We start from the raw sequence: 26,872 nt of genomic DNA on the forward strand, positions 1-26,872 counted from the left end.
GAAAAAAGTCTTTCAGTCAATCTGACATTTTTCTGCTGGGAATGGAAAATACTTCCTGTGAAAGCTAGGCACTAAAATCTTTGAAGTACTTGTAAGCCAAGGGAACATGGAAGAGACTAAACCAATGGGCAATTCATTCAACACTGTGACAAAAAGCTAAAGCTCAGCAGTGGAGCATGCAAACAGTGGCAAAGCCCAAATTTTGGTATCCATGTGTGAGCAGCTAAAGGGACCGACGCTGGTCTTCAAAGCAATTTACGGTGAAGATTAATGTTACCAAGAATTAGGCTATGGCATCATGGCACAATCTCTTGTGGCCTTCTTTGTATGTTAAGACTTGACAGGGGCTCTTGTATAGCTTCACTAACTAGTTTGTAGCTTATTAAACACACTTAGAATGAGACTCCAGTGTCCAGGTCTAACCTAGGAAGTTAATGACATTTTTTAACTCTTTTTCAGACCACACATTATGCATTTATCCTCTACTTGGCTTATATCAGAAGCTAGAATTCGTAGTAAAATGCAGTACTCACCTCATTTGATCTAAAACTCCTTCCTTGCATGCCATGCTTCCAGAACGCTAACACGCTGTCTTGTAGACAGACTGGTAACAAAGAACACTGGAATCAGTTTTGAGGCATAATGTCAACTCATGCCTTAAAAGCATGACTGCAATTCTGGAATTTGTGCATGTATGTTTTATTGTATCACGTTCACCCAGCCAGACTGCAAAATGTCTCACCGGAATCTCTGAACCTCCTCAAAAGTAGCCACATCTGTATATTTATTTGTTTGTTTAATGAACAGGGTTTAAAAACATTCCCATCCAACAAGAAAAAGCTCTAAAACTGTCCTTCTGTCTAGTCCTAAACATGTCCTTTTCTTTGAATGGGAAACCCCTCCTCATTCTAATACTAGCAGAAAATATATATTGAATTTTAGCAGAAAAGTTACAGGGATGGGATACCGGAGTAACATTTTTCCCTTTGCCAGCAACTATTGACTAATACGGTCCTTCTGAAACAGCAATGTAAAGCTTTATAAAAGCCCTCTGCTTTCCAGCCCTTCCCCTTGTCACAAATGTGGCAACAGATGCCTGCATTTGAAACACGTGAAAGGAAACGGGTCTAGGGCCTTCCTCAAAGAAAGGGCAAGTGTTATAGTTCCCCAGAAAGAATCTGTCCTGCCCACCTCCAGCATCCTCCTCTGGGTAGGTATGCAAGAAAAGAGAGCAGAGCTCTTTGGAGAACAGGACACTCTAGTTTGGTTGTGACGAGCAGAGAGAGGACTACAGCACATGCAGAGGTCCCACAGTGAGCAGCTTCAAGTACACGTACTCCTTCCTTCCCCCCATTCCTAACCAACAGGAACCATAAAAGTAATGTTTTCCATGACAAAGGGTTTTTTTTTTTCCCTCTTCTTTGTGAGACATTATATTTGAAGTGCCTGAAACTTTAAAGCTTCTCCTCAGAAGCTTTAAAGAAAATTCCCTCCAAGTCATTATTTTTGTTCCCACTCTTCCTCCTCTTCTGGCATTACCTTCCATCTGTGCACACATCCCCCCTCATCCCTCTTTCAAAAGCATGTGATGCAATCTAAGTATGTGACCACTGGAGAATTGTCAAAATAAATGTATTCTGTTTCACAGATCTAATTCATTCAGATTCTTCACAAGAAAACAAAATTTACACAAAGTATCATGCAATTTAGTCTTTGAGCTGCTTTAAAATATGGACTGTGTGAACACACATGCAGAATGAATTAGCCATGATCGATTCACAGAGTTTATGTACGTTGTTACAGTCTTCCTTTAGAAGCTGTAGGTCTCCATTATATTGCCAAGACATTTAGCCTAACCCTGGAGTCTGACTCCATTCCAACTGCTCCTAGGGAAGCATGTTACATAGCGTAATGAACCTCTCACTGAGCCTTCTTATAAAAAGTGAAAAGCATGAGATAGTGTCTCAAATGCCAAAGACTGAGTTAGTATCTCTAATTCTGTACTGTAACAGTGAACAAGTTAATCATGGAATATCTCAAGTTGGAAGGGACCCATAAGGATCATCGAGTCCAACTCCCTGCTTCTCACAGGACTACCTCAAACAAAGCCATATGACTAAGAGCATCATCCAGATGCTCCTTGAACTCTGACAGGCTTGGTGCCATGAGCACTTCTGAGGGGAGCCTGTTCCAGTGAGTGAGCCCCCTCTTAGTGAAAAACCTGTAGGTTTTCCTACAAAAAAGTCCAGTCTGAACTTCCCCTGATGCAGGTTCACTCCATCTCCTCATGTCCTACCACTGGTCACCAGAGAGAGATCATCACCTCCCCCTCTGCTGCCCACCTTGAGGAAGGTGTAGGCTGCGCTGAGGGCACCCCTCAGCCTTCTCTTCTCCAGGCTGAAAAACCAAGTGACCTCAGCTGCTCCTTGTAAGTGTTGCCCTTGAGACAAGGTTGCCCTCCTTTGGAATGTTCTAATACTTTGATGTCCTTCTTATATTGAGGCACCCAAAACTGCACACAGTACTAGAGGTGGGGCCACAGCAGTGCGGTGTCGAGTGGGACAATCACCTCCCTCAACCAGCAATGCTGTGCTTGATGCACCCCAGGGCACGGTTGGCCCTTTTGGCTGCCAGGACATACTGTTGACTCATATTCAACTCGCCATCAACCCAAACCCCCAGATGTCTTTCTGCAGAGCTGTTCTCCAGCCTCTTGTCCCCCAGTTTATATGTTTAACCAGGATTACCTCATCCCAGGTGCAGAATCCAGCACTTGCTCTTGTCAAATGGCATATGGTTGGTGATTTCCCGCTATCTATCCAGATACTCAATATTAATAATGAAATCCAACTTACCTATTGATTCAATCTGAAAGTCAAATGTGAGCTCCGATGATAGTTTGCGGCTGGATTTTAACCTGCCTTGCAGATTCACTATTTTTATGCAGCCTAGACAATAAATAGGATATGTCAACCAAGAATTAATCTTCAATGTGACCTAATTTGAAGACAGACAGCATGCATGTATATGCATAAGTATGTATGTATTTGACACTAAAACTTACAATCCAAACACACCAAAATGGTATCTCTCTCCAGCTGTGTTACATGTACAACACTTGTCTCTGTAGTGTCTATAAAAAAAAGAAAGCGTTAATTCATAACATAAATTACCATCAAATTTGAAATAAATTCTAGATATTGAGACAATTTATTGCGTGTGTTTTTTATCTACTTAAAATAATCATCTTACCAGTGACATTTCTCTTCTCTTAGAGAGGCATGTCCACTTATCCAAAATGTTGACTGTGACAGGAAAACTGAAACTGTAATATTAAAGTATGGACTTAATCCAGCCTTTTCTGAGTCATGTCACAAAAGCAAACTCACGTGTACATTGTTCTCCCTTTTTTCTCTGTTGGTATAATTTAATATTGCTGTTACAACAAAAAGGCAGCTATATGAGACTGCCCACACTGAACCCGAATGCTGTTTCATTTGATTTTTCTTATGCCTTTATTTCTAAATCTTGCCACGGACTTTTGTTAGTACTTAATTCTTCCTGCTATTTTCAGACTTTCCGTCCCCAGATCTTCCAAAAATAGGGGATTACTTCCTTCTCCAAACTCTTAAAAGAAGGGTTACATTTCTCTCTCTGGGTTACAGCTGCAGCAGTCTCCATCACAGCAAACAGGAGGATCTGACCCACGAGCGATTAGTGGACACGTCAACTCAAAAGAGAAGTGTAGTTTTGGTCCATTTGCTTGTTAACATCCAAATTACACAAAAAGCAGCTCTTACTAATTCAGCATTACTGCCAGGGATTCTGTAGGCATTTTTTCATACAGAAAAGAGAAACTCATTAAATTGTTATAGATGAGAAATTAGAGCATGTTATCTAAAATACAAAAGCAGCTTTCAGTTAAATAATAAAATCCATGGTCCTGCTGAGAAGCAAAAGAACTCAAGGCTGATGGCACAAATCACGGAATCGTCATGGTTGCGAAGGACCTCTGAGACCACTGAGTCCAACCATACACACAAAAACCCCCAAACCCCTACAATCTCAGCCACCAGAGCATGCCCTGAAGTGCCACATCTACACGTTTCTTAAATACCTCCAGGGATGGTGACTCAGTCACGCCTCTGGGCAGGCTGTTCCAGTGCCTGACCACCCTCTCAGTAAAGTCATTCTTCCTAATATCTAATCTAAACCTCCCCTGCCGCAACTTCAGACCATTTCCTCTGGTCCTGTCATGATTCCCTTGGGAGAAGAGGCCAACACCCACCTCTCTACACCCTCCTTTCAGGGAGCTGTAGAGGGCAATGAGGTCTCCCCTCAGCCTCCTCTTCTCCAAACTAAACGTGCCCAGTTCCCTCAGCCTCTCCTCATACGACTTGTTCTCTAGACCCCTCACCAGCTTGGTGGCTCTCCTCTGGACACGCTCTAGCCCTTCAATGTCCTTCCTGGCGTGAGGGGCCCAGAACTGAACACAGCACTCGAGGTGAGGCCTCACCAGTGCCCAGTACAGAGGCATCATCACTTCCCTGCTCCTGCTGGCCAAGCTATTCCTGATACAAGCCAGGATGCTGGTGGCCTTCTTGGCCACCTGGGCACACCGCTGGCTCATGTTCAGCCGGCTGTCCACCAACACCCCCAGGTCCTTTTCTGCTGGGCAGCTTTCCAGCCATTCCTCCCCCAGCCTGTAGCGTTGCCTGGGGTTGTTGTGACCGAAATGCAGGACCCGGCACTTGGCCCTATTAAACCTCATCCCATTGGCCTTGGCCCATTGATCCAAGCTGTCCAGGTCCCTCTGTAGAGCCTTCCGACCCTCAAGCAGATCAACACTCCCACCTAGTTTGGTGTCATCTGCAAACTTACTGAGGGGTGCACTCAATCCCCTCACCCAGATCATCGATAAAGATATTAAACAATACTGGCCCCAAAACTGAGCCCTGAGGGACACCACTGGTGACCGGTCGCCAACAGGATTTCACCCCATTAATTACAACTCTCTGGGCACGGCCAACCAGCCCGTTTTTTACCCAGTGAAGAGTACACTTGTCTATGCCATGATTCGCCAGCTGATTCGCCTGATCCCTTGGCTGCCCTGCGCTTGCCATGAGAGCTCACTCAAGATGATCCTCTCCATGATCTTTCCCGGTACCGAGGTCAGGCTGACAGGCCTGTAGTTCCCCAGATCCTCCTTCTGGCCCTTCTTGTAGATAGGTGTCACATTGGCCACCCTCCAGTCATCTGGTACCTCCCCTGTTGACCAGGATTGTTGATAGATGATGGAGAGAGGCTTGGTGAACTCCTTGACCCGGTCCCTCCATTTCTCTTTTGCTGTTTATCTTGGAAGGTATACATTTATGATCTTATCCAGTTCCTAATGTATGTTCTTAACCAAAAGTGGATATCACCATGATGAAAGCATGCAACAGAAGGACTGGGGGATATACATCTGTGCAACACATTATGCAATGTAGAAACATGCACTGCACTGGCTGAAGCTAACAGGAGAAGAATGGCAAGGGGAAAACCCTCCTGCAGTAAGTCTCTGCCAGCTAATTTTTTTAAATCGTCTTTATCAGACATTTACAAAAAAATGTCCAGTATCAAATAGTGAAAACTACTATTTGATGGAAGCTATTTGTGACCATATGGTACACACTTTCCTCATTTAAAAAACACTGAAAAATCTGTTTCATAGCATTATCACTCTCCTGCCAGCAGGGGACAGGAATAAACCAATACAACACGAGGGTTTAAATTAGACTCAAACAAAAAGGAGAAAAGAGCAACATAGACATAACATGAAAATACACAAATGATTCAAGGAAGCTAAAGTACTGTTTTTGGAAGACACAATGTTAAATTTTCACATTAAAAAAAAAGGAATCAGGAAAGGGTTACTGTTCTTGTATTTATACACTGATGCAGACAATACAGAGAGAAAAATGACAACAGGACATTATGGGTCAAAGAATTTATCTTCAGCATGCTACTTTTATGGACTCTACTTAAGTCACACAGGTACATTAACTGGCCATCCACTAATCACTTTGTCTTTTTTAACTATGTTTTAAACTGTGTCAAAATCGGTCGCACCTTTTAGTGGCAAGAAGGTCAGCAGGCATCTTCCTAGTGGAAACTGCACTTCTTAGTGAATTCCACAGTACTCAATCAGCCAGACTGGTACACATTTATATGCCAGCACAGGGCTGTGTATAAATTCATCATGGATGACAGGACTCCATGCCTAATAACAGCAAAGCTATTTACTACTTCTAAACCTGCAAGCCTATGACTGCTGTCAGCTCACTACTGTATCTAGGTTTCAGGGGGAAACTTGCAAGAAAGTAATTCTTAGCACACTTCTTTCTTAAGAGAATTTCTATTGTTGCTCGAATGGTGGCCTCCTCACTTATAGTGCCCTGACTAGTGATGGACAGGTACTTGTTTTCCTGCTACCAGTGGCCCTAATCCCTTTTGCTTTCCATAAACATCAGAATAATAGAAGTGGTGCTAGGGCAGAGCACAGAACAGCACAGTGGGTAGTAGTCAAGCACAGCCTGATTTATGGAAATGCAAGAAACCACAACTCCATCCTCTGCTATACTCAAAATCTCATGTAATCAAATCAGTTCAACAAGTAGAAATGTCAGAAAAAAAGTGTGCATGCAAGCAGGTACAACCAGATACCCCTTTAAATGGAGAACTTAAAATGATCACTTAGCCTTAATGATTTAACCATTAGCTTCCACAGAGGAAACTACCTTTCTAGTCCTTCAGCTATAATAGAACAGCAAAGAACATTTCTGAATGCAATTACAACAGCACACAAACCTGTTTCTGTAAACCATGAAGAGGTAGAATTTGGGTTGACAGTCTCAAACTTCACCACCTGGTTGAAGTCTCTTCCTCTACTGACACCGACACAAACTAAAGGGAATTCCTGTTCAGGGACTACCAGCATTTCAAACAATCTCAGTGGACAAGGTACAGGAAAATCTATGTGCTAGATTAAGAAACAAAAACAGATATTAGAAGGGAAACAAGTTTAGTCTGAGTTACTATTAGCTCTTTAAACTGTATGGTAAATTTTATGCCATATATTTTGTAACATTAAATTTACTTTTTCAGGTAACAGTAATTGATAGATACAAAAAACCCAAGTTATGAAGTTTAAAGAGTCTTCATGACAATTCAGTTAAATAAGATAGGATATCTTTCATCATGTGTGTCCTGTGCAGCTGCCCACAGATGACAAGAGTGCTACAGCCATCACTGCCCTCCCCAGCTATGGAGCCTCTAAGCCTTGTTTCCCACACTGATCAAGTTATAGCAGCTGTCTCTCTACACACGAGTCCACCCTGGCTCTACCCTCTTCAGGTAGTGTCAGATGCGGTGATAACAAGCCTGGGCACCTCCACTGTCACAGGGCATAGAATAAGTGGTCACCTTCTCCCTGGTATGATAGCAAGCCTGCTGTTAACCTATGTTAACACTCTGCTCCATCATGTCTGTCAGCCGGAGTATTTTTACTGTGCAACTAAAAGACAGTGTTCATGGAGAGAAAGGCTTTGCTCTTTAACTGAAGTGCACCACAAAAACAGGAACATTCCTGTAAATATTTTAAGCCAGTTAATATATATTACACATTTAAATAGCTACTTTCAATGTAATTTAAGAGAAACCGAGAGAAAAGCCTAATAACTCAAGAAACGGCTAATACAAACAATCTTAACAAATCATTACAAGATAAATAGAACTGAACACAGGAGTATTCCACCTTATCGTAATATTACCTTGATTAACATAAATTTTTGCATTGGTTCAACCCATTCTAACAAAACAATGCTAGACTGTAGTGCTCCACAAAGATACTTGTGGCCCGTGTAGGGATTCCTCACTGCCAAAAAAGGAGAGGTAGAGCACATTAGTGTACTAAGCAAGTACAAATCATAAACAACTTCCAACTAAGTAACAGTCCATACACTTTTGGAAAATACCCACTCTAATCTTTTATACAAGGAAACTGCTGTAAAGTCAACATTCACACTATGAAAATGGTGACAGTGAGCATGCTGGAGCTTCTACCAGGCATGAACAGGTAGTAGCTGGTGCCAAATAAGCCATAATAAACATGACTCTCCCAAGACCCTGTGGTATGTTTCACCTCTCCAACTCAAAGTTAAATGTTTGGGTTTTTTTTTTTTAGACTGGTAGGTGGGATTTACGATTTTAGATAGTCTTAAAAAAAACAGTTTACTGCATACACGTTTGAAGTATCTTGCTTCACCATGTTCGTTTGCCTAAGCTTTGATGGCATTTGCCACATCATCATAAGAAGCTATTAAAGAATGGCTTTTTCTGTGACACACAGTCAGTTATCAGCAAGCACTGAATAATCGATGTCACTTGAGAACTACTCGGCTGCCTTCCAAGCACCGTCACAGTGACTCTGAAATCCAGGAGCTCTATATTTCTTATGAACACTTCTAGATCAGCAGGATCAGTTGAAATCTGAAGTTTCCCAACTTTAATTCTATAGTATTGACAAAATTTCACTCCTTAAGTGCTATTCAGCAAATGTTATTTGGCACTTTGCACAATTACATAAAGTGACTGTGAGCCATCAGGCAATTAACACCACAGTTCAGATAATGAGCTTCTACAGTACTATATACATAAGTGAAATACGCTCATGCTACCTTACTGCCAAGGAAATCCACTAGCACCTTAAACATCAAAGCTTAATTTCATTAATCCAGGTTCTCACTCAACATCAGTCAAACTAACAGCAAGATGCAGCAAATAACGCTTGGCGTGACCCTTAGAAGGCTGAATGCAGCAGCAGAAACCAAAAAATATGCAATTACCAACACCTCTGAGATGGAAAAACAAGACCAGAAGTTCTTTTTCTGCCTCCTGTGGCACTGCTACTTCCCTCAGGCCAAAGGGATACTTATGCTGCCAGCAGGAATGCAGGCTCAGGCTGCAGGCAATAAGTAGGACAGGAGAGGGGAATCTCTCCCTCGGTCATCTCTCCCCTTGGACCTGCCTTTTGCAGCTGCCCTTGTTGCCGTCAGACATCATCACTTACGCCTATTGTGCAAGGAGGACTGCACACAGTACATATCATTAACACCCTACCACACCCTAGAGCATTTGTATCCCAGAAAAAGTCAAGTTTTAACAGGTGAGCTGGACAAAGAAGTGATAATAAACATCAGATGTTTTAGCAGTATCGGGGAGATTTTTGTCAGGATCAGTGACAGATGCTTGCTTAGCAATGAGTCTCTGAAAATGTCCTGCATAATACAACTTCTCACACCAAACATTTGATCATGGGACACCAAGTGATACATTTTGAGGGACAAGAACTTGACCCTGAAAGATCATCCATAGTAACTCTTTGGGTTTTTTTTTGTTTGGTTTGGGTTGGTTTGTTTGGTTTTTTTTTAAATCTATCTGCCCCATGTTTTAAAACATGTCTTAACACAGTGCAACTTTGACACTCCAGTAGCTGGCAAATCTGAACACACTGAAACTTCAGAGACAACACTATCCTCAAAGAGCTGAAAATACTTGTTGCTTTTGTCATCCAATATTGATAACCGGAACTTGTGCTAGGCAGTCAGGCTACTCAAGCCTGATGATTACTGCTTTATGTCACTCCATCCATGGAGATTAGGTTCTTCCTGAGGGTTGGTTTAAATTTGACATGCATTCTGCTTCTCTGCATTTCTTGAGAATGGTCTTTAAATATAAAGAGCAAAATGGGAAAGTTCACTTCTTAAATGCAACCTGAACGAGCTCACTGTCTGCAAACACATAGTTTCATAATAGCAACAAAAGGCTCTTCTCCCTTCACCTCCTAAACCTGACTCAGTCATCTTAATACCACCACCATTTGTACTGCTTTTTGGCATTTATTCTGCAGATCTTTACTTACCAACACAACACTTCTGACACCATTTAGTGTCAGGAATTTTTGTAGACACTGCAAACTTCCTACAAGATATAAATACAGAATTATTGATCAACTAAAACTTAATAAATTTGCTTTTTAGAGAGCTGTTGCTGGGAAAGTTATATTTGCCCCACAGAAAAACTAAAAATATATTTATTTGCATATTTCTTCTCAAAATGATATGCCTAGAACATACGTGGTGATCCCTCTGTTAGCACTGAGATGCTGCTCAGTTATGCAGCATTACGAATGCAGTTAAAAGTCAGGAACGGAGTGTAATCGGTACCCCAGTACCTTCAAGTGTCATTTACGACTATATCTTGTTATTTAATTATATGTATTTATACACATGCCTGGATAGTCTATTGGTACTCCCACTATCATTCGTCTTTGTAATGCTGTAACTTATTGCATCTTGTGCTGGATACTGCGCAGACAACATAAACCCCACTCTTGTCCCAAGCACATTGTAGTTCGAAGACAAGACACATGGTCCCAAGGGGTGTGGGAAATATGTTGCACTGGATAGCTTGCTGGGCTATGGTCCTTGCAAACTAACAGCTTAAGTTTTGCAGAACTTTTCATAGGCAGCACAGCATGCACTTCAAGAGGAGGCCTGAACGAGATCTGGAAGGCAGCTTTGCAAGATCTTTTCTCACATGCCGGGGACACTCCCTGAGAAATCATGAAAACAATCACTTGAAATTTATCAGGTAAGTCAGGGAAGATGTTGTTATTTGCTGGTAGCAGGAATCGGTGTTTCTATACAGACTAGAAGACAACAGACAGTATGGAGATTGGCCACAGCAGTCTTAACAGTAAAAATAACTGATTTGATGCTGTAGAAAAGGTGAGAATAAGTGGAGTGATAGATAGATGCTTCAGTCAAAGCTGTGAATTGGGAAAATAGTTGCACATCATTTCAAATTAAGCAGTCCAGAAGTGACTGATAATGCAGCAGGACTGAGCAACACGAAAACGGAGTACTGGCCACAAATTTTGGTTGGAAGAAGTCATGGAAGATTTGAAAGCAACTGCTCAAGGATGCTCAAGTGAAAGAAGCTGGAAAGGAGACTTACCACAGACATTTTCTGCTACTGAATGTTTGCCTACCAAGTATCATAAACTGAGCTTAGACCATTTTGCAGATGAATACACGAACATCAAATTACTTTGAATTCTATTTTGCTTTGTATTTTCGCTGCTGAAAACTTCGCTTTTAACATGTCTACATTTTTCATGTAGCACTCATCATCACAGAACACAGGAACTTGCTGAAGAATACACTTTATGGTCTGGTAGGAAAGAAAATACGCTTTTCTATATACTTCTACTACATACTACTTCTGCCTAGCTAGATGTTACTTACCCTGACACTTTACAACAAGGGATAAAACAGCAAAATGGATTATCTAAATGAACCTCTCCTGCCTTTAAATGACTGGCTTGGCATTCGAACATTCAGGTTGTGCTGCGTTTTTCTTGGGAAGTGACATGACTGGATAAGAAATTTTCTGACCCCTCTGCAATGAAGGTGAGGTGTCATTCCAGGCTGAATGTAGTCTGAAGATTTTCCTCACATGACCCTTATGATAATTATGGTTATTAGTTCACTGCTGATGCAGTCCTCAAGCCAAAGTCAATCAGCCACAGTTAGTTTAGAACAGAGAGGAGCAGAACAGTGGTGCAGGCACACAGAAGACAACAATTCAAAGCACAAATTATTTCTTAGGCAATTAGAATTTAGCCTCTAGAAAGAAAACAATTTCATGACAAGTGTTGCACCACTGTGTTTGCAGATGACTGAACAAGAAGCCTTTCCAGAATCCAAGAATTAAATATTAATAGGCTGTTAACAGAACCAACGGTAGTAGAGAAACAGGTCTTCTATAATACAATTTCCTAATAGAAAGCCTATTATATGAGAAAAAACAGTGATTCACTAAGCACTTTAAGAATCAAAGGTTTCTCTGCAAACTAGATTAGTATTACTACCTCCTCGTCTTAGATTTCAATGGGCTCCAAAGGCTTGTTTAGCAGCCAGCACTGTACCCAGTCTCTGAGATATTGTACACACTGGTTAGTAAATAAAGTTGGAGAGACTGCATGTACAATGTGCTGTAGGCACCTGGGTACAAAAGTACCTTCTACAGTGGCCTGCCAAAAATGACTTGCCAATGATGAATGTCATATCTGTACTCCAATTCTATTCTTCCCAGCTTTCAAAATAACCCATGAGCAGTAAGAGATTGCCTCTGCAGTAAGAGATTACACATCCTCACTTCTTTTTTTTTTTTATAAATAGAATGGAAAGATAGTACCCAGAGTAAGTAATGTAAAATCACCATTTCTACTTGCCTGAAATATCACAGGTACGATACTGACCCTAGATTTTGTTTAGCATCAAGTACGACCATGATTTAACATACTAGACTGTACCTGAAAAGAGCTATGCCCAGAAACAGGAGGCTTCACAAGAAGAAGATAAGATGTACCAAACCCCACTTCTCTAGTAAGAGTATATTTACATCTTGATTTGTGTAAATTTAGGGGTCTACCCTCTGATTAACGCCCGTATGAGTTATTTATGGTAATCTGTGAACAGAGATCCACATTATTTTGTATTCCTAGAGTTTCACAAGCATACTGAACTCCCAGAATTAAGATATTCTGATATATCTGAAGACATGTATTTACCTGGGAAGTATTCGGTCAGGGAGTTTATGTGCTGGAATAGCAACGGGTAACTTTTGCATTTGCCTTGCATAATCAAAGAGTCCTGGTAGATTATGGGAATAGAGCTGAGAAGCTTTACCTAGAAATTAGAAAACAAAACCACACTTCAAATACAAACCCAAATGTTTACCGGCACTACCATTCAAAGACAGCACAGTAACTTACCAGATACTGATAACAAGCAATTGTTCATGACATATAACCATGTACACCTTCGAGGAAATAGCTGATAAAGGGAAAGAAAAACAAAGAAAGAAAAGCATTCAATTTGATAGCCGCAAAATGTGAGCACATTAAGTTGATCAATTAATATCTGCATAGACGACAGGACAAAACTAATTAGCTTAAGCCAAGTAACGTTTACCTGGATTGCAGAGTTAATTCAGAGTAAATCTTAGGCACACACTATATTTAACATACACATTAACATTTAGACAATTGGCACATTTTATATTCATGTCTTCAAGTATACTATAATTAGCCCACAAGATATCTTTATAAAGATTAATCCATCCTTTTTCAAAAACTTTAAAAACAACCATACTTTCTCCTTCAAATGAGAAAAGCTTAACATAAACTTCAGTAAACAAAGCACGGTCAATAAACCATAGCCATTCTAAATCCTGTGACAGTCCAAATCTCTTAAAACAATCAAAGCTGGCAATTAAAGGGGCTGTCCATCTGCATATGATTACACATTTCAAGTGATCAAGGAATGCAACAGAAAAATCAAGACAGAATTGTTATTTGTCAAATCTCATAATCTCTAGAAAGATGGGACTGAAACCAACAAGACATCCTTAAAAAAAAATTGATGGTACTTTTTCCCCCCCCCCTCACATAACTTCCGGAGCTTGTTGCCACAAGAGGTCATGGAGGTGGAAAGTATCAACAGCGTAAACAAGTGATTAGACATACTTGTGTCCAAGAAGTCCATAAATGGACACAAAGAGCAAATACACAGGGATCCTCCAACATCCCTGATTCAATGACTGTAGTGGAATCTGAGACTGGACAGCAGAGAATGGCCAAGTTTAAGGGCATTTCCTACTGCCACTTCAGGAAAATGACTATTGGGCTAGACAGACCACTCGGCAAGACAGTTCTTTTGCTCTAAAAAAATAAATCTAAACAACACACCACCCCCACCCCCCCGCAAACAACAAAAAAACCCAACAACCTCACCGCTGGTTTATTATTTATTGGAAAGATTTGAAGAGATCTGTAAATTAATTGAAAGATTTTTCTGCCAAAGAGCAAGAGATTAATCTTGAAGCCGTGCTAACTCCTGGAAACATATGTCATTACCGCTTTGTTCATTAGTGAAGTGGAATGTAATGAAAAATAACCATGGATACTACTTTTGTTTTTACATTGAATTGTATCAGATGTAGAGAGTAAAAAATGAAGTGAACCACAGAACTTGAAAATGCTATTAAAGCCCTATTGCCTGTAATCATAAATACCGATGTAATAAATGGTTAGCACAGAGGGTGCACTTCTATTCCTGAGGTCTTCTCATACATAACCTAAACACACTGTAAAAAAAACCTATGGCAATAATCTATCATCCTGGCTGTATCCAAATTTAATGTGAAAGTTTGATTGATCTTCTGTAGCTGCATAAACATATTGTTGCTTAGTAGGTCTGGATCTGAGGATTAGAGAGCAGCAGCAATACTTCAAATTTGCAGGTTGATTGACTCTCACGCATTCCTCCTGTTCCACACGACTGGCTGTTTTCACAAGCATCCGCTCTTAAGTGCCTATTAAAACATTTCCCTAAAAGCTCACTAGGCAATGCACTACAGAACATGGTGCTTAGCAAAACCAAGGATGGATATGAGAGCATGAGTTTCATTACACCTATTCTCCTTGCCAATTAAAAAAAAAAAAAACAAACCAGGCAAAAAACACCAAGCAAAAACAAACAAACAAAAAAAACCCAAACAAAACTTTCTTTGGTCTACCTGGCCTACAAGAATTACTGTATTAGTGATATTTTTCAGGGGAGGTTTTACAACTGCAGTGTCGCAGCAGAGGTACCTGAGCTAAGTTTAAACTAGCTAACTCAAGCACCAGTATGATTATGGGTTACACAGAGCTCAGTGCAAGCTAGCTAGGCCTTCTTCTTAACACAACAGACATATCTACAACGTCTGGACCCTGGAAGATGAACAAACACCAGTGCCTCCAGCTTACAGTGTGAAGGCTGTCCTTGCAAATTCCTCCATCTTGATGGCAGATGCATAGCTCCCTAAGTTAGGGAGAAGGCAGGAAAGAAAACAAGTTTCTTTAACAAAAGAGCTGGAGAAAACACCACACAGAAAAGCTGGCAATTGGCATTTCCCCCTCCCCGCTATCCCCTCAAAAAAAAGTAACACTATTTATAAGATTCTGTAAAGACAGAATTTTAATTGGGAATCAGTACACTTAGCCTCATCAGCAAAGCTGCTTTCAAGACCAAAAGAATGAAATCTGGTGTATAAAGGATCTCCTTGCTTCCCTGTAGCTGAAACACAATGTTTGTTGCAAATATTCCATCTTGTAACAAAACTTTAAATAAAATGGAAGCTTTCATCCAAAATGTATCAGGGAAATTCCATACTATTTAACAAATCATTTAACTCTAAGATAATGCACTACTATGAAGTTCAACACATTGATATTTGCAGACCTCCTACTTAAACACTGTCCAGCCTACAAAAACCTAAACATGACTGAAAGGTCTAGTCAATAGTAAACACTTAAGATAATTCTCAGTTGAGGTAGTGCCTATGTAACTGCAGTAAGGGCAATTTTTACAAGGACTATACAACATTAATCTGAGTGGCTAACAAAAGTGATAAAGGTGTATTTTTTCCAAAATATCAAAACAGAAATATACCTGCTCCATTGATGTTTCATGAAGTTCATTGAGGTTCAGTGTGTAAATACCTTCTTCCGCACCAAATATCAAGTACTGATCTGCAAACACAAACAAAAAAACCTCTAGAAATCCTGATTAGGAATGCGTGTTCCATAAGAATATGCAGCTCTTTACCAGAGAAAGACTTAAAACCATTACATGCATTGAAACAAACCAACCTAAAATAGCTATGGTGTTCCGAAGCATGGAAAATTAATCTTGCTAAGGAAGCTTAAATTTGTGGATGAGGCTGGTTTAACACATTAGGAAAGATCAATCTTTTTTTTTTTGTATCTAACAATTGGAATAAAACCCAGCAGTGATACAACCATAAGCAAGAATTCATGTGAATCATTTCCTCATATATCGATTATCTTACTTAGACATTGTCATATATTTTGTGACATATTAATAGCCTTCTTTTGGCGTACTTCAGCAGCAGTATTGACTGGAATGTTCTCTCAGCACTCTGGGGGGTGCCTCACTTCTTGAACATAATTAATACCCTGGATTGCATTTAGGCATGTGAAAAACACAGACATCTCATATTGAGAAGATGTCAACTGCAAAAGACAGATTTCTGGAATTTCAGTTTCTAAAAAACCTAGGTATTTTCTTGCTTACTGGCTCAGTAGCATGTCTATACAGCCTATCATCAAAAGGTGAAACCGCAGGCAATGCAAGTACAGTGTTACTAATTATCTCTTTCATCAGGCTATTTAATAAAGCACTAAAATGTATGCAAAAATGAAGAGACTTGCAGAAACCTGTAGGACTAGAAGGATTTATGGGGGGGGGCGGGGGGAATACATCAAGTGAATGATAAAGAAATCAATTTCAACTAGGACCTCTGGAAGTCAGATTTTTAAAAAATAAATTAGGATTAGCACCTTTGGATTAAATTGTTGAGAAGAGTCTTGAAAAAAAAAAAGATAATATGTTTTTTTTTACTTTTGATATGTAATTTCTTCTTTTTAATCAAAGCGGAAAACTGCAGCCCATATATCCTAAAATAATTTAAAAAACCAACACTGAACTTCAGACAGCAGCAGCATATTTAAAGAACTTCTGCTTATATAAATAAACTTATTTTACAACATGTCTATTTTAAAAGGAATAATCTTGCTCATCTTAGCACTCTTGAAATCCAAGGAGAGAAAAAAGTGGGTAAAATATACATAATATACTACCTCTTGTATCTGGATTTATCCACGATGTTGCACAATGAATTTTTAATGGACAGCCATTGAAAACCTTTGAAAAGCAAGCACCCATCTGTAGAAGTTAAAATGATTAAAAATTAAACCAAACAATGAAAAATTAAAAGGTGACATTTCCATTGGGATTATTTTTACTTATGGTAGTAACAAAAGGTTGACTAGTTTCATTTGCTATGCAGAAAATAACCTCATCCAGACAAGCTGACAAAGGGATGATTTTTTTAAGTGATTTTTCCTTTGTGCGTAAGAGCTTTCTGAACAAACATACCAGAATTAGTGTTTCAGAATTAGCTCTTAAATTAACAGTCTAAGCACGTATGTACCAAAAAGGTGACAAACATCAAGAAGATTCTTGAATTTTGTGACTTCAGAAAGTCTCAACAGAGAAACTTTATTCTTGCCATACTTCACATATTTAAAATAAAACTCTAGGTCCTTCAACAATCAAATTTTGTGTCTCGGATTCTCTATCAGTTGTTTCAAATTAACTCATTTTCAATATTGATTGCTTCCTTCCCAAAGGGAAACCTCTGGTAGAAGATCCCACTCCTTGTTCAGTATAACTCCAATAAACAGTTTGCCTATTAAGTGTCTTGTATAGTCAATCTCTTCATCTTCCTCCTAGTGAAGTACAACCATTTCTAGGCATTTATAAGAATATGTAGTAAATTTGCTTCAAGAGGACAGAAAAGCAAAAGCCAGGGCTTCCTTCTTTCCCTTCCTTCAAGCATCAACATAGCAATTACCCATATTATTTTGTTAAGAAACAGAGTTGATTGTTATTTACTGCTGCATCATTCCTTCTCATCTATAGTACTATCAATTAGTAAAGTGAAATTATATAATGGTCAAACATAAGAACCAGTCATGGCTAAGGGTTGCCACCCTGAATATAAGCAGGCATCACCTTTATGAAAAGCTACATACTCTATAATATGACTACAAAATGGCAATGTTTCCACTTTATATTAATACTTTGTGAATTATTATCAATCTATAAACTGAATTAACCAGATGCTCTCTTGCTAACATTTAGAGGATTTTTTTTTTGTTAACCTGTTGCTGAATAAGAAAGTCTGTGCACATTTCAGTCACTTCTGAATGTAGTTTAGTTCAGCAAGAAGAACAACTTCATAATGAACCTTTTAAAATGAAAAGCAACAGAAATTAGACCCTTCTTTGTGCTTTGGACATCTCTCACTCTTGCATCACTATAATAAAGTCCATGAGTTTGTCCATATATACTTATGTGAGGGAAGAATCAAATTCATTAAGATAATCAGCAAAAATGTGAAAGACCCATTGCACAAAGACTCATTGCACAAAGAGAAGGAGAAGGACTTCAGCACTGCTAGTACCACTGCAGACCTCCGAGTACAAATGCAGGGAGCTGGTGGCTTGCTGGACAATGAGATGATCCTTCCGCAGGCATAAGAACAGAAAGTAAGAGAAAAGATACACAAAAGGCAGGAATACGAGAAGACACTGATACCAAGTGACCTCAAAGTACTGACAGCTTCAGTGTTGTCAAAACCCTTGGCAACAAGGAGTTTGAAAGAGGGACGATATCAAGAAAAACAATGAAGGGATTGTTTGGCATTTATGGAAAAGTCTTTCCAAGTGTGCAGGGCACTAAAAGGCACTCAATAGAAAACACACCAGATGTCACTTGCAGCACTGACCTCCCAGAATACTGGCAAGTGTTTCTGCTGCTCCTGTAACCAGCTACACAATTCTCCTTGACCCTTTCCACAGTGGAGGGAAGCTGCATGCACTGCTAAGACCTAGTTGAGCTCTGGACTCTGCAGTGATAAGCTGGATAAGAAAGAAGGAGATAGACACTAATCATTTTCCTCTGGCCATTCTCAGCTCCAATCTCCAGGAAGCCTGCATAGCCAAGACGCTGCTGCAAGTGCCTCAGAATGGTAAGCAGAGTCCAGGGGCATCATCTCTAAATACCAAACAAATCTCAAGGATAGAGCTGAAAATCAGACAAATTATTAAACTGAGTTGCTAGTGAGGAAAAACCCCCCAAACATAAAATAAAAGGTTGAAGCGAGGGTGCTTGATCTGACTGCTGCCATTTAAGTCTTGGGGGAATTTCAGCAGGCAGGGCATTCCCTCATTGGTAGGATCTAAGAGGTCTCCCTGTGCTGCAAGCCACTTAAAGTAGCATGGAAAAACACATTACCAAACTGGGTTATTAAGAAAGTTGAACAAAATATCTAGTCACAGGCAACCATGCACAGATATAATTTTAAACAGTCCCAGAACATCTAACTATGTTAGAAGACAGTGAGAACAAAAACACCACTTGGCAACATACTTAACAACTACAAATCAAAAAAACTCAAACAAACAAGAATCAGAACAACGATGTCCCACAGAAAAAGAACAGAAGAGACCGAAATATTGTCCAAGTTTTACTGGCAGTAGCAGGCTAATTGTTAAATAAGACTGCCACTTGATGTTAGGATGCTAAATGTGCTCCACAATAAAGTAAAAAGCCCAGTAATGCCAATGATCGGAGAGAAAATCCCTTCCTTACTCAAATTTTTATAATTTGACAACCAATGTCAAATCAGTCTTCAACACTGAACAGGAAGGTTAGAAAGTATGCTGTACATAAAAGGTGGGGTGTGATGGGGGAAGAAGAAGAAAGGGGAAAGAGTTTCTAATCTGAGGACCAACAAAACCAGAGAATTAGTGCACTACAAAGATGCACGAACATGCAGAGAACAGTCCAATACCCCAATATTCATTTGATCAGCTTCAAAAGTTTTGCTATTTTAATCTGTCTCTTTTTACAGCTTCATTATATTAGCAACTCACAGTCATTCTCTGATGACCTGTCCCTGAAGTCTGTGCCAAAAGTTCAACACATATTACTTCATTTTGAGCTATTCTATTGTCTACGATTTTTCTCATTCCAGTCACTAAATGTATCTTATTTCCCCCTCCCCATGATGATTCAATTCTTTTCAATGCTAGGAGTGCTTCGAAATTTCTGTCATCCACCAGTTTAAAGTATGCACTCCTAGGCGATGCATTTAGCATAATACTTAGTTTATTAAAACAGGATTGACCTCAATAAACAATGCTAAACATATCAAGAATTCAGTGCTCTGGAACAATCCTGTGCATTTATGCAAGAGATTACAGCTCTAAGGCACAGAAGCATGATATCTGCCTTAACCAGCCCTGCTCCTCTAAAGTGGGTAGGAAGCAAAAAATAGTATCATTTGCACTTACACGTCTTGTAGCAATTTTATTTTCTTTTGTAAAGATGACAAACTGATCTGACTTAGCAGTATTGTAACAAAAAAAGGTTAGTTTAAAAATCAGATGAATCCCCCATTTGGTGCACAAGCACAACTACATGAATGCAGGCTCCAGCACACAAGGAGAGTGGTGAACGCAGAAACAAGTGGTCAAGAAGAAGGAAAGACTAGCTCTTCTGATCGCAGTGCTGGCTAAAAGCACGGTGACAAGCCTGTGCATATAATGCAATAAAATTCTAGTCTGTTTTATGTTGTGAAGGTGCACATAGATGTCTGTAACAGTTATTTCCAATCCTAGGTTATCTACGAATCCTGTCTTCAGAAGTTTTCAAACCTAGAGCTGCACTGTATAAACTTTCAGCTCTTTGCAGTTCCTGAGGCATCAGCTTCTCAGATCGGTAAGTACCTTCAGTACGCTGAACATACCTCTGTGGCATTAGTCACAGAACTCTCATTCACTTTTTAATGCAGGAAGCAAACAACAAAACCTTCCAAAAGTTACTTCAAAGCAAAAAATCAAGGGTGACTTCTGGAATACCATGCCTGTGGCTTAACATTTCTAAGAGACACTGGCTTTTATATTTTTTTCAAAAAAATAAGACAAAAATTCAAAAAAAGGTACTCTCTCAGCTTTAGCAAGAACATACGTCTGGCTTACAACATGCACTTGTATGACTCAGTAATACTCACATGGACTTTAGGTGTGGGAGGAAGGCCATTACTAATTGGTTTCTAGAAAACAGAAGTGTAAATGTTTACATTCACATGTGCACATATGCATGAACATGGGTATTTTCACACACAGTACAGCGTAACCAAAATACAAGTCTAAATTTTTTTTTTTAGAATGCTGTCAAAAGCATTTTATAATTGATAAGTAATTGAGCATAATTATATTAGGAGAAAATAAAAATGCCACACGTACTAGATCTGAAATCCATGGCTGAGCTTTGGGTACAGTTCAATTTCTAAGCATGAGGTTAGGCTAGAGACCTCCCTTCCAACTAACACTTCCATAATTCTGTTTAAGTCTGCTAACCACATGTCTCTAGTGACCACACACCACCAGTATCGTGTTTTTTTCAATAAAACCTCTACTATGATTCCCTAGTATCTCCTCATTGAATGTCTGCATTGTCTACTGCACAACGTTTTCACATTGTGATGATACCTGAAAGAATGCCATACCCAGCATACAAGGTTTAAGCGATATTACAGCAGCTGTTCAGTATTAGCAGCAGCATTAAACTCTATCAGTCAGCACTAGACCCACTTTCCTGCATCAGTATCAATTTCTCCAAGTAAATAACATGCTTCCAAAGAAATGTATTTTATAGGTAACACAGGAAACTTTAAACACACAATTTCAAATGCCAAGTTCAAAGCAGTTTCAGGAAATCATGCTTTCCAAAGTACTGCCAGTATTACTGGCATTTCCTTAAAACAAAACAAAAATGCACACAAAGTTTCTGCTCTATTTCCTCTTTGCTTCTCTCAAAAGAGTGACATTTCCAACCTCATCATTAGAAGAAGCCCCCAAAGAGTGTTTTCATGTTACATTTAATCTGATCTAACTACAGATGTTCCACTCTCTCCCACTCGCATTCCCACTTTTGCATCATTGTAATAAAGTGACTGCTCTGGAAGCCGTTTGCTGCTTGGATGGGAAAGGGATGCAGAAATATTCCCTTTCCTCTGCTCACAGCTGGATCAAATTACACGTGGTGTAAAACTGCATTCTCTTCACAAGTGCAACTTCACAGGAGCATATGTAGTTCAAGACAGTAAACCCAAGGTGCTAAACACTGAAACCCAGAGGTCCAGAGGCCAGCAGTCAAGCAGCTTGCATATCAATCTACATTTCTCCATCTTTTTTCCCTCCTGAACACCACAAAGCCTGTATGCCTACATCTGCAATAGGAGAACGACTCATTTGGGAACAGCCCTGATTCAGCTCCTTTCCCAGGGCCAGCCAAATCCTCCAGCAAGCCATCAGGTGGCAGCATATTCCGTAATTTCCTCATTTGCTTAAATAGTCATTGCTCAATACAAGGCATTACATCTCTCTTTTAGGATCTCACTCTCATTATGTCTCTCAAGTATGTGAATACAAGCAAGTCAATCTTGTATATCCATGACAATGTTAGTTCCTAATGAAAATTAAATACCAACTCAGACTTCAGCTTAAGACTGTATCACTAGACAATCTACCAAAACGGTGTTTTGATTCAAAGTAAACAAGATGTTAAAGAAGTGTGCCCACTCCTTTTCATTACGCATGCAGTTGAGACTTTAAAATAACACCCAGAAGCCTAAATACCTACCAGTATTTCTTTCTTTTCTTTTCTTGAAAAATTAGCATCTCTAGCTTCATTCTGTTGATGTGATGATCCCTCTCTTTCACCATTTAATTGTACAGAAGTGACTCCATTACCTAGAAAGGTTCATATTTAAAAACGTGTTCTTCTACCTTTAACTCAAACAGTAGTCTAGCCTAAAAACAATTTCGAAGGACTAAAATTTCCACCTACGTCAGAATATGTTCCAATCCCCTAATTTATTTCTGAAGCATACATGCTCCTGCTTGTGCACATATAACCATCTATAAAGCCACATTCAATCTCAGTCCATGGCTTTTGGTAATTAATATAACAAATCTAATGTGGGCATAGAAAGGAATGCAGTCACAGTTATGAGGAAAAATGTATTCAACGTATCTAAAAAAAAACTTGGCCATAGCTAATGTTTCAATTATTCTTTATAAATAGCCTTAAGGCATTTCTTAGCACTGGATGCTTAAGCATTACAGTCAAATCTGTAACGCATGAACTAAGTATGTAGGCAAGGAAGAACTAGCAAGATATCAATTAAGAGTCAGACATGAAGCTTGCTTAAAACAAGTCAGGTCAAGACAACTCTCAAAGCATCAGACTTTAACAAAGGTATAAAAGGAACAGCCTAAACAAACAGTAAACAAACACAATTACTTGCTATACTACCCAACCCAGTTCATTAGGTAACAAAAGTAAAATTTGAAAGCAAAACTCTGTTCTTCATATGTCAAATGACAATAAGAGTTGACACTCAGGGCCAGAATCTGAAATCTACATGCAGGAAAACTTTTTTTATATCCCCTGTGACAATCATGATAGACTACATTGTAAGCCTGGTGCTTAGAAAAGCAATTGTGTCACTAACGGCATCAGCAGGAATTGTGTCAGTGACTTTACCAGAAGGTAGAAGGTACATTTGACCCTCTAAAGACTTAAAGCATGCTCTCTTTGTGTATTTTGGCTTTCATGAACTTTGTTACTTGCCCACCACAGAAAAATTACCACAGTATGTTTTAATGTGTGCATAGGTGAGGACGTAGAAATAAAATCACATTAGATTATTTAAGAAATATTTGTACACCTCTTGGTGTCACTCATTACCCAAAGCATTAGATTTCTGTGGAGGTAACCGAGGAGGTGGTGGTCTGGGTGGAACATGAGATGTAGATTTTGCTGGACTCTCTGATGTTGGACATCTCTTGATTGTCCCTTGACTATCATTTTCAGAAGAATGAGTTTCTTGGGGGATAAAGATGGATTTAGGCTGAAAAAGATATAGTAATAATAAAACCACAATGAAAAAAGATTCAAAGCATCCAGGCTACTTCTCAATGAGAAAAAAAAGGTGCAATATTCAGATCCTAGAATTTGATTAATGACAAGTTCTGTCACGCAAATCTCTTTCAAAAAAACAAACTAAAAGGAAATGCATAGGAATAAGGAAAACCTTGTTATTGACAAAGGATGAATTCAAAATCACAATATTTAAGTCATGCATTAAACAATTATTGGGCATGTGGAAATTGTTTATGACTACAGATAACCAAACCAGACACTTAAGCAGAAAGCAGGGAACATTCAATGATTCGGACAGAACTTTGTGTAAAGAATCTCATATAGGGGATGCAACAACAAAGGGCAATGTTGTTTAGACACGGGCTGCACTAATGCCGATTGTAAAATCCTTCTCAGTTACACAAAGATAATGCAGGAGGGTAGGTAATCAAACCTGCAGTTTTTGCCTGGGGAACTGACAGCCAGACAAAAAAATATAAAGTTGTTTTTTCATTCTTGCTTATATTAAGACAACATCAGTGTGAAAAGATTCTTCAAGTGGCAGTATGCCACTGATCCAGAAATGCCTCTGAAGATCCCTGTTCAGACACCAGACGTTAGCGAGCAGATGCTTTGTTTGGCAGCTCTTTATTAAAAATTAAAGGCTACAAACATATAGGTCAACCCCCTGGATATACCCTTGCCTTAAAACTTGATTCAAGTCTTCAAGTCATGGCTCAAGTGAGAGAAACATGAGTAATTTAGACAGTTCTGCATTTGTTTTTATTTAAAGTATCCTTTTATTCTGGGCAGCAAAATCCCCCTCACTTACCTTTGGTGGTAAAGGAGGGGGCACTTTAGGTTTCATCGTAGCACTATAAAGAAAAGAAACAAACCCGATTGTTATCCAATGTAGCTCTTTGAATCTCATACTGCAGTGTCCAAGAGGATACAGGTTTTTATAAATGCCATACAAATAAACACTGTTAATTAGTCAGCAGCACTACTATATCCAAATAACTGCATCATGAATACTTTTATAATGTTGTGTTATTGCTGTGCATACCACAGATAATATCCAAAATCTCAAGTATCACAGATCATCCCCAGAGGGCAAAATGACACGAACTCAGTTGTTAAGATGCACATACTTGAGCAGAAAAAAGCAGGGAGATGCAGAGCAAGCCTGATATTTACTCTTTTGAGAGGAGGAAGATTTAGGATATCAGTGAGCTTTTCTAAAGGGCCATCTGTAGGTATATAGGGGAAATAGGAGTTACAAGAAAAACTGTGAATACCATTCCTTGAAAAATTTACCACTGACTTCTTCAGAACAGCTTTACACATGGAAAGCAAAATCCATCTGCAATGGAAGGTTAGCCTACCATTGTTTTGTGGGTTGTTTTTTTTTTTTCCTTACCTAAGTTTCTTTTTTCACAGAAATCTTGGGAAAGACAACCTTTAATGCAAGAACAACTCAACAGCTTGGCTCAACAGTTCAGGATATCGGCAGACGCATCAGGAGTATTCTTCCTCTGCTGGTTCTGTGTTTTAAAGAATATGCTGCAGTTTTGAAAAATCCAAAATATCTAATTTTTTTATGTTTTAAAAATTCTTACACTGTCCTATTTTCCTAATCTTTTGGAACAGAAAATTATTTCCATTAAGTAAGTTAGGAATACAGCTGCGACTACTTGACATTCTTGCAGAATGTTTTCCTTATTTTTCAATCAAGTTTCAAAGTTTTGGGAAAATGTCCAAGTAGTGCTTGTTTACAGATCAACAACTTTATTCAGCAGTTTCTGTCCTGGCATCTTATCAGTTTGATTTCAAAGAAGATGGAAAGGGACTTTTGAGAACAGGTTACCCTGTGTCGTGCACTTCAGCTGCTATGGTGGTGGAAATTACCTTCTCTTCATAACACGGGACCAAGCTCAAGACCTCAGTCATGTGTGTCCAAGCTCCATTTGTAGTTTCTTCCACATTCTTGCCTGCCTCTCAGTCAGCTGTCACAGTGTTATTGGGCAGCAAAACGTAAAAAAAAAAACCAAACCAAAAAAAACCAAACCAAAAAAGACAACGATTTGGCATAAATGTGACAGATGTTTGTACAAAGGACTGTGTGCCCTAGTTGCAACTGCAAGGTTTATACGCAGGTTGTCACTGTTGATCACACAGGGCAGTGGCCCAATAATTTCTGCTTTCCCAGCCTCCACAACCAAGAAGTTCAAGCATCAATAGCCTTGCTGCACATGAGAGAAAAAGAAATATCAAAACAATCAATGTTATTAAATGAGGACAGGTAATTTTATATTGTTCCCTGAAGTGTGTGGATTTTCTGCTGCTATGAATCACTCAGCTTCAGAGTCACGTCAGCCTGGACTGGAAGGGTACAGCTGCTTCATGTTTTTGTTCTGGATCTGACGGGAGAAGTGACCGTTGTCATGTGTGCTCTTCAATTGCAGCTCCATCTCACAGAATATAAATCAAACAAAAGCCTTGAATCTTCAGTGGGCTCCAGAGAAAGATATCCCAGACCGAGCCAATGAACCAACATACTGCAGCAGAGCTTTGGGATCAAGCAAATACCAAGGGGGAAGGCACGGATGCAGAATCTGTCTGATCTAAGGTTAAGGCATTCAAGGCTTAACCCTATGCTTACAGGAAGTTGTCAGGCCCTCTCTGTGGGGCAAGAGTACCTAGGATGAAATACGGGAAGAAGGAAAAACCACCAGGACTTTTTTGGAAAACCACTGGTGACTGTCCTTAGGGTTAGACGAATTGGAACCTCTCTGGAAGCTATCAGGTTCTTTCTTGCTTAATCTGAAAAAGAAAATCCACAGAAACACGACAGCAACAAAAGCAGCTAAAGCCAATGCTGTCTGAAAGTTTTGATGGAGCTTGTGCAAAGAACAAGGATCCTAAAGCACTGGATAAAGAAATCAGTGCAAGCACTTCAAGACAGCAGGGATCAAGAGGTTCCAAACCCTGAAACGTTACCGAAATTACTGATACTGACTGTGAACAGACCGAGAAGTCGAGAGAAAAAAAAAAAAAAAGAAAAATTAAGCAAAAATGAACAGACAGACACAGAGCTGTACACAGAGATTAGTATGGACGGAGGAACCAAGCTGAGCTGG

At 39.4% G+C, this 26,872-nt stretch overlaps 1 protein-coding gene across 4 annotated transcripts in view; it reads right to left on the reverse strand.

The window, feature by feature from the left end:
- Positions 1-26,872, reverse strand: part of MAP4K3 (mitogen-activated protein kinase kinase kinase kinase 3) — an 84,917-nt gene that overhangs the window by 5,665 nt on the left and 52,380 nt on the right. For 2 of the 4 annotated variants that reach the window (XM_074150618.1, XM_074150617.1), the window contains 14 exons: positions 24,565-24,607; positions 23,559-23,721; positions 22,449-22,558; positions 20,815-20,856; positions 16,814-16,898; positions 15,603-15,682; positions 12,881-12,941; positions 12,677-12,794; positions 9,962-10,020; positions 7,812-7,915; positions 6,850-7,021; positions 3,065-3,133; positions 2,856-2,948; positions 534-604 (listed from right to left, as the gene is read on the reverse strand). In XM_074150618.1, the coding sequence (XP_074006719.1) occupies positions 534-604; positions 2,856-2,948; positions 3,065-3,133; positions 6,850-7,021; positions 7,812-7,915; positions 9,962-10,020; positions 12,677-12,794; positions 12,881-12,941; positions 15,603-15,682; positions 16,814-16,898; positions 20,815-20,856; positions 22,449-22,558; positions 23,559-23,721; positions 24,565-24,607 (1,270 nt within the window). Of the gene's footprint in view, positions 1-533; positions 605-2,855; positions 2,949-3,064; positions 3,134-6,843; positions 7,022-7,811; positions 7,916-9,961; positions 10,021-12,676; positions 12,795-12,880; positions 12,942-15,602; positions 15,683-16,813; positions 16,899-20,814; positions 20,857-22,448; positions 22,559-23,558; positions 23,722-24,564; positions 24,608-26,872 lie in introns of all 4 variants that reach the window. The other 2 variants (XM_074150619.1, XM_074150616.1) reach the window with 2 other exon arrangements.

The sequence above is a fragment of the Numenius arquata genome, chromosome 7 (assembly GCF_964106895.1).
Source record: "Numenius arquata chromosome 7, bNumArq3.hap1.1, whole genome shotgun sequence".
NCBI lineage: Eukaryota > Metazoa > Chordata > Aves > Charadriiformes > Scolopacidae > Numenius > Numenius arquata.